At 27.8% G+C, this 8,245-nt stretch overlaps 1 protein-coding gene across 1 annotated transcript in view; it reads left to right on the forward strand.

Moving 5' to 3' along the window:
* Positions 1–8,245, forward strand: part of LOC111628732 (leishmanolysin-like peptidase) — a 99,852-nt gene that overhangs the window by 52,625 nt on the left and 38,982 nt on the right. The window contains 1 exon segment of the mRNA XM_023372568.1: positions 2,524–2,606. Within this exon segment, the coding sequence (XP_023228336.1) occupies positions 2,524–2,606 (83 nt within the window).

Genomic DNA, 8,245 nt, shown 5'->3' on the forward strand with positions numbered 1-8,245 from the left:
GAATCTCCTATAAGGTGTCAAATTTTATAATTATTAGAAAAATAAATAAAAATTAAATTATAAATTTTAAAATTTGTTACATAATAGTTTAATGTTCGTTATATTGTTTATATTATTAATATATAAAATTTATTTCAGATACAATTCTTGGAGTTAAAGAGAATTCTACTTTCAGAGAAAAAAGTTCTTACTATGAGAAATTGATAAACGCGTAAGTATTTACTTCGAGATGTTGTTTTTAATTGATGAAGGTTTTAATTATTAATCCCGGTTTTAAATATTAAAACCGGGAAAAAATACAAATTTTAAATAGGCTATTTTCGATTTGTTGTTTTAGCTTTCACTTATATAAAATATATTCTATTGCAACAAGTAACTCGACTCGAATTTCTCTCATTTGATTTCTACTTTTTGCAACATAACTGTGGTAAGCAATTGTATTTTCGCTACATGTGTGAAGACATACTAAGAAACTGTTTATGCAAGTCATACTTCCTGAAAATAATAATGCATTCAATTCATTAAATTGGTTGTTGGAATTTATTTGTATAAGCATAGTAACAGTTTCTGTCGTGGCTATAATTTGGCTATGGGAAGGCTGCGGATACATCTTAATTAATTAAAAAATCATCTCTGTTAGGTGGCGTTGATCGAAGCACGAGGTGTGCTTACCTTTAATGTAGAGCTTGTTAATTAAACCCTTCTAGTTAGAAATAAAGCTGTTTTGTTGTCAAAGGATTGCAATAATTGTGAATAGCATGAGAAATTAACTCAACAAAACAAACATCCTTATATATATATATATAAAAATACCTAATCTGTGTTTGAAATTCTGGCAACTGATTATTTGAGTCTTCATATTCCAAATTAGAATAATTGATTGAATTTTATTTCATGTATATATAAATATTAGTAAACTGAAAATTGTATAAAGTGAGATATTGAGCATAAATTTATTGCTATTTTTATAGCTACAATCATATGTAAACATTTAATCACTGCAACTTATTCTATATCATTCTGATATGTGTACACAATTTATAAAGAATCAACATGCCTTGTCTAAGTTGTTGGAATTGTCTTTGCACTAATAGAAATACATTTGTAGTTTGACAAACAGTGGCGTAGCGTGGGTGTCACTGCCCGGGCAGAGGAAAATTTCGCCGCCCCCCTTATTTAGGTATCTCAATTTAAAAGACTAAAATTCAGTTTCGTCACAGAATAAGTAATGAAAAATTCCATGCTCATTTCAATTGGTCCGAATTGTAGGTGCAACAAAAATATGAAATGAAATGGTTCAAATTTTTACAAGATATTAATATTCTTTATTGTGAAATTTTGCCGCCCCCTAAAAATGTCGCTCGGGGCGGCCCGCCCCTGCCGCCCCCACTACGTTATGCTACTGTTGACAAATCATTTTATCAGCAACTTAATACTGAGATTTCTAGGATAAGGATTTTTTATAATTTATGCAATAATGAATATAGAACCAATTACTGGTGTGAAGAAAACAAAAAACAATATCTGCACAAATGTTTTCTAACTCCTTCTGAGTTCTTCAAGTTTGACAAATGGTTAGCTGATAGTTAGATCAGCTAACCATCAGTTAAGAGTTAGATCAACAAATATACTGTACCTATTAGACTCAACAGGTATCAACAAATACATTAGATAGTTTCAGAAATTTTGTAATGTATAATGCATGTTAATTTAAAAGATATATGTTCTCCACCTCAAATTAGTAGTGTCTTGCCCCATGTACATCATACTTTCTCTGTTATCAATAGAATTATGTTATTCATCTGTTAACTCCTTTCAGGGCATCCTTTTGAATTCAAATAAAATGACTTCCAGTTTTCTTCAGAATTTCATATATAGTTAATCAGGGCATCCTGTCCCTAAGGTTTCCATATTTGGTCTCTTCTTTCATCTAATTCTGTTCTCGAGATTAAGGAAAGACAGATGGATGTAGGACAGTGTAAATTTATAGATCTATAATTTTTTCAAATTGCAGGCCAAAAATGGACTATCAGAGAAACAATGTTGGGAAACAATTTTTTCCACACATAAATCCATGGTGATAAATATGCTTGTTATGTTATGTGTAGAGATAAAAGTTGGTTTTGCTATCATGTTTATTATGTATGCATTTGAATATGGTACAAGCAAAACAAAGAAATATTTCAGATATTTTCTCATTCTGTGGATTAAACAATATAACTTTCTGTTGTTAATTTTTACAGAATTTTTTCTTTCTTCTCTTTTATTGGAAATAATTCTGTATATAACTAAGATAGATATATCAGCATGTACAGTACCTCCCAATAGCAAACACCTCTAAATAGTGGACAAACTTCTCAGTCCCAATGGTGTCTGCTATTTGGAGGTTATACTGTATTAAAAGTTTGTTAAATGAAAATTTATTTAATAAGATGTATTATACAATTTTCCTTTAAAATAAAATAGTATCATTTTGACTTTATTTATTATTACAACAAATGTTTAATGAGCTTTTTCTTTTAGACCACCGTCCTGCCTGAGGCTATTAAATATTGGGAGGTAGCCCTAAGAGTTAGATCAACAAATGTACCTATTAGACTCAACAGGTATCAAGAAATACATTAGTTTCAGAAATTTTGTAATGTGTAATGCTTTTTAATTAGAATACTGTTTTTGACATATGAAAACCTCAAATGCCACTATGGGTCAAATAAGTTTTATGTCAAAACTTTAGGCCCTGCAAACTATGACTTGTGCAGCCCTAAACTTATTGACATAAACCTTGGAGTATGCATGTTCTACAAAAATCTCAGAAACATTCAACCAATAGAATTGGCTATATCATTTCTTATAAAAAGCTCATATAATTGAGCAATCTGCATTGATGAGGAAACCTTGTAAATGATTAAATATTTTTTCTGTTGTTTAGTCAGTAGTATATCTAAGTAATTACATGATTACAACTTAAGCTATTTTATGACTATTATGTGAAGGTTCATTATAAGATTTTCTTAATTCCTTTTGTTGCTCCTGTAAAATTTGAATTTTTGGTATTTATGGGGTCTTCATGTGTCAACAATATGTTGTTAAGTTATTATTATATACTATAGATATATATGTTTAAATAAGTATTAAGCATTTTCATATTTTATTTTTTGTTAATTCATCTATTTGAATCTCTGAACAGAGAATTCTGATTAAAATTAAATCCAGTTTTTATCATGTTTGAATATGCAAAATATCTGAATAATGAGACCAAATTTTGATATTTAAAAATAGAGTTCTGATATATCATATTTATAACCATAATATTTAAAAAGTGGTTTTTAATAAACCACTTTTTAANTGTGTATTAACATAATTAAAGTCTATACAGTACTGTCTATGCAAGCAAATTTAGTATGATGAAGCTGATGATATTTTAGGACTGAAGTAGACATTTCTGTAAAAAAAGTTAGTACTAAAATTCATCACTATGGCAGTTTTGGTAATATAAGCAACAAACATTTTATTTGCATAAGAAAAGCTAAACACAGACCTTAGTGATGCAGGCAATACTGCTCAATATGGTCTCCATTTTGAAGGTGCAAAAACCTAAAAATGATGAATTATATGATCAATGGCCAACCATAATTGATCCTCTGTGATTCTTCTTGCATACAATGTAATGCTGTTTTTTAAGGCTACTAAATTTTCAACATGACCTCAATAACATAAAAATTATATGAGGTGGTATTAAAAAGTTCTGGGACTGGTCCTGTAGCATGATAACAGAGTGCAGAATGGGGATGTGTTGGCAGCTGTGGGGAATACTGACCATTGGGAATTGCAGATGGACCTGCACATGGGGTCACTGACCCCATGTGAAGGTCCATTTGCGATTTCAGCATGGATGCCAAAATTGAGCAGAGAGCTAACATCAAATTTTGTGTTAAACTTGGCAAAACTGGAAGACCTTTGAAATGATTCAGAAAGTTTATGGGGATGGTGCAATGGGTAGAACAAGATGTGTTGAGTGGCATGCACATTTCAAGGATGGCAGAATATCACAAAAAGATAATGACAGGTCAGGTCAATCATCCATGAGCACAACCCCCAAAAATTCAAAAAAATTAGGTAACTTGTGCATGAGGATTGTTGAAGAACCATTGTGGACATTGCTGCCATTGTCAATGTGTTGTACAGGACAGTCCAGGCAATCCTGATGATGGATTTAAATATGCACTGCATCTCTGCAAAGTTTGTGCCCAGGCTTCTGACACCAGAACAGAAGGCACATGGTGTCAAAGTGTGTGAGGATCTTTGTCAGCTGGTCATGGATGACTCAAACTTCTTGTCGACGATCACCACTGGGGATGAGACATGGGCCTAAGATTATGACCCAGAGACTAAACAACAGTCTTCACAGTGAAAGAGCCCAACATCTTCATGATCAAAGAAGACAAAGCAGGTCAGGAGCCATGACCAAGAGCATGATGATCGTTTTTTTTTTTTTTTTACATTTGTGGGATTGTACAGTGTGAATTTATCTCTGGGGGCAGGACAGTCAACACGAATTCTACTACAATATTCTGAGATGACTGAAGCATTGAATAGGGGTACTTTAATTATGATCACTTGACATATTATTTACATTATGTGTATACAGTATTAATTGTTTGGTAATTGGTTTTTAATTTATTATATTGTATTAATCTAATGAAGCTGTTTTAAATTCAAACAACAGCAATATTAATTTGAATTTGAAATATACAATATTAAAATGCAATACTAAATTAAAACAAAAATCAAATTCTTCTGAAGGAAAAATAGTGAATATAAAACTTTAATTTCCTACATGATCAGAATTATATATTATCTAATTGATACACTTCTGTGTAATCAAGTATTGTTGGAATCGTTATGTAATCACAACAATGAGAATCTTTGATTTTAAATAAATTTTAGAACATATTATTATTTAAAATCTTCCTACTTGCTGCTTTACCATTCTTGTTTGAATTTATTCATCTTTTCTTATGATGATAGATTTTTATCCATACATAGTATTGTGTATATTTCAACATCTTATAAAAAATAATTATCATCAAAAACAAATAATGTTTACTGTTTTCTCAAATTTTAAAATTTTTTCTAGTCTTTAAGATAAAGTTTTCTTTTCATAATGATTTTTTGATTTTGATTTAATTATTTACTAATCAGTTAAAATCATACATTGACATTAAAGGATATTTTCTGATAGACCAAGTATTTAGGTATTTTATGTTTCCTTACGTAACATTAAAATAATAGTTTTCAAAAACTTTTTCTTAGCATATTGATAAAAACTTTAATTATTGTATCATTTTTATATATACAAAATACCAAGCTGATATAATATGGTACTTTATTACTTATATGTATTCTAACAAATCATATTAAAAGGTCATATAGCTATCTATGTTCTAATTTCCTGCTTTATAAAAAAAAATACAATATAACCAAACAGGATATTCATGAAATTTTTAATTAAATATTAGTCTAAGAAGCACAGTTGTGGCAAACATAATATTACATATTAAAAAAGGATATATAAATGTCAACTTATGAACAATTGCAAAAAAATAGATAGAAATTATCCTTTGTATTAATATAAAAAATATATAATTATAAATATTTTATTTGTACTAAAATTTTAAAGATAAAACAAGCCTTGTTACAGGGGGTTATTACATGAGTAATTTATAAATTTACAACAGTTGGTCAACAATTATTCCAATTCACATTATTTTTCTTGAATAAAATAAAATTACATTAAGTATACAATAATTCATATAAATTTTTGTTTAAATTTAAATATGTTGTTTTGTTTAGCTAGATAATTGATATAAAATATTGTTAATCATGTAACTTCTTTAATCAAATAATTATGAAGTTATTCATTCTATACATTTGATTTATCATTAGATTATTTAATTTAATTTTATTATAATCTTGATTTTGATTTATGTGTATTATTTCTATGATATAAAATATTTTTTATGGTATTTTGCAAATCTATTGCAATCCTTTAAATGGATTAATGAATATTCTTCAGAGTTACACCAGTAACATTGGTCTTTAGTAAAGTCCATATAGGTATAATCTTTAAAATATCTGAAATATAATAAATATATTTATCTTATGAATTTTTAGTATAAAACTCAGATTTTAGAATCTATGATTAATATTGATATCTGAATTTGTTCTCAACAATATTTTACATAATTGGCCATTATATTTACATGAATACACTGAAATTAATTGGCCAACTTCTAGCCCAATAGTTAATCTGACATTATCATATACAGTGGGTGATCGGTTAACGAACATAATCCATTCCAAGACTTTGTTCACTATCCAATTTGTTCGTTAACCGATTATTGATTTACCATAGGTTTCTATGGGAATTTGATTAATTCGTTCTGGAGACCCCCAAAAAATAAAAAATATAGACTATACTTTCTTACTACGTTTATTTATATGTAATAATAAAAATACATATATACACGGTCTTGCATTTTTATTAGTCATGTTTTTTCCATTTGTGAGGGTTAACGAATCTGTCCAATTTCGATTGCTTTTATGTCTTCTTTATGATTTTTCAGAAGTAATTAATAGCATTGTAATTGTAGAGATCCCTAGGCCTATTAACCTCAACCTGGTTTGTATGCCATTTTAAGACCGTTGTTCTGACATCCTTCCACTTCTTTAAAAGATCTTTAATAGCAGATATCGGCATAAATCTGCATTTTCAGAAGAAAATGTAAAAGAATTGTTTCTGTCAGAAATATAAAAAGCTGGAATTACAAGGGAGAGTTTCAAAGTTCGGGGGAATACTATCCGATCAGTATATACTGGGTAGAATGTTGATGTCGATGTCTCCTGCGCTCCGAAAAGTTTCGAATTGTTGCCTGAAGACAAAGGAAGACCAATCGGTATTCATTATTTTACGTCACTTCTTGTATTTGTTCAGTGAAGTGTTTGTTGTCCGATCATAAAAATCTTTTGCGAAAGTGTTCGTTATCCGATTTGTTTGTTAACCAATCTGTTCGTTAACCGACCACCCACTGTATTATGAAATAATAAAAAACTTGTAAGAAGAAAAATAAAATACAAGAATAAAAATACTTGTAATTGAATATAAGTGTAAATATTATCAAGATAAATTTTACATAAGTTTTTAAGTTGATTGATTTGAAGATTTAATTTGAAAATTTAAATTAAAATAATAATAAAAAATTCTGATGTTTATAAGTAATTTAAACTGTTTTATTTCTAATAATCTAATTTGGTTTTGAATTTAAATAATTTATTCAAAAATTATCTGAATAAAATTATGGTTATTTATCAGAAATGAAACTTCTCGATAAACGAAAAATAAATTTTTACAATATACTTCATACAGAAAAGTATGAAAGTTCTCACCTACAAAAGAAACATGTTTCTTGAGAAGCATTTTAAAATAGATTTTCGAATTTAGATTTTATTTGTTCTTTCTAATTTTAAGTATTTGATTGAATTCAATATAGAAATATGAGATGGATAACAGAGATAATTCATATATTAATAAATATTAGTATATATTGAAACACTTTATTATATTTAATCCTCATTATACATTACATGAAAATACTTCTAAAAATGAACTTTTTTGATGCCGTTTTATATTATATATTAATATTTTAATAAATAATTCCAACAAGATATCTAAAGTTTATTGAAATTATAGTAATAAAAGAAATATTCTGAAACTAAAATATTTTATGAAAAAAAATGATATATCATTTCTATGTATATATATTAAATTAATATTGAAGTAAACTCAAATGAAATTAAATTATTTTAAATGTTTCTATGGATTTATATGAATCCATATTTTATATGGATTTCTATATGTAAATGAACATCTATCCTTTTTCCATCTTTCACAAGTACTTTGCATAAATACATGTACAAATGCATAAGGGTTCAAAAGGGCTATTTGCTAATTTAGTAATTCTCAACATGTAGATCATGACTCTCTACAAGATTGCAACTACTAGTGACAATTGGGAACCACTAAGAATAATTTGGGGATTGTATGTCAATGGAGCATTAAAAAAGTACTAATACTGTACATTACTAATACTGTACATTATATATAATGTTAATAAATGTATAATAATATATATATATATATATATTTTAATAATAAAAAGTATCAAGCTATATTATTTTATCTATA

This window comes from Centruroides sculpturatus, unplaced genomic scaffold, assembly GCF_000671375.1.
Source record: "Centruroides sculpturatus isolate CEXI.00-Female unplaced genomic scaffold, Cexi_2.0 scaffold598, whole genome shotgun sequence".
Classification (NCBI taxonomy): Eukaryota; Metazoa; Arthropoda; class Arachnida; order Scorpiones; family Buthidae; genus Centruroides; species Centruroides sculpturatus.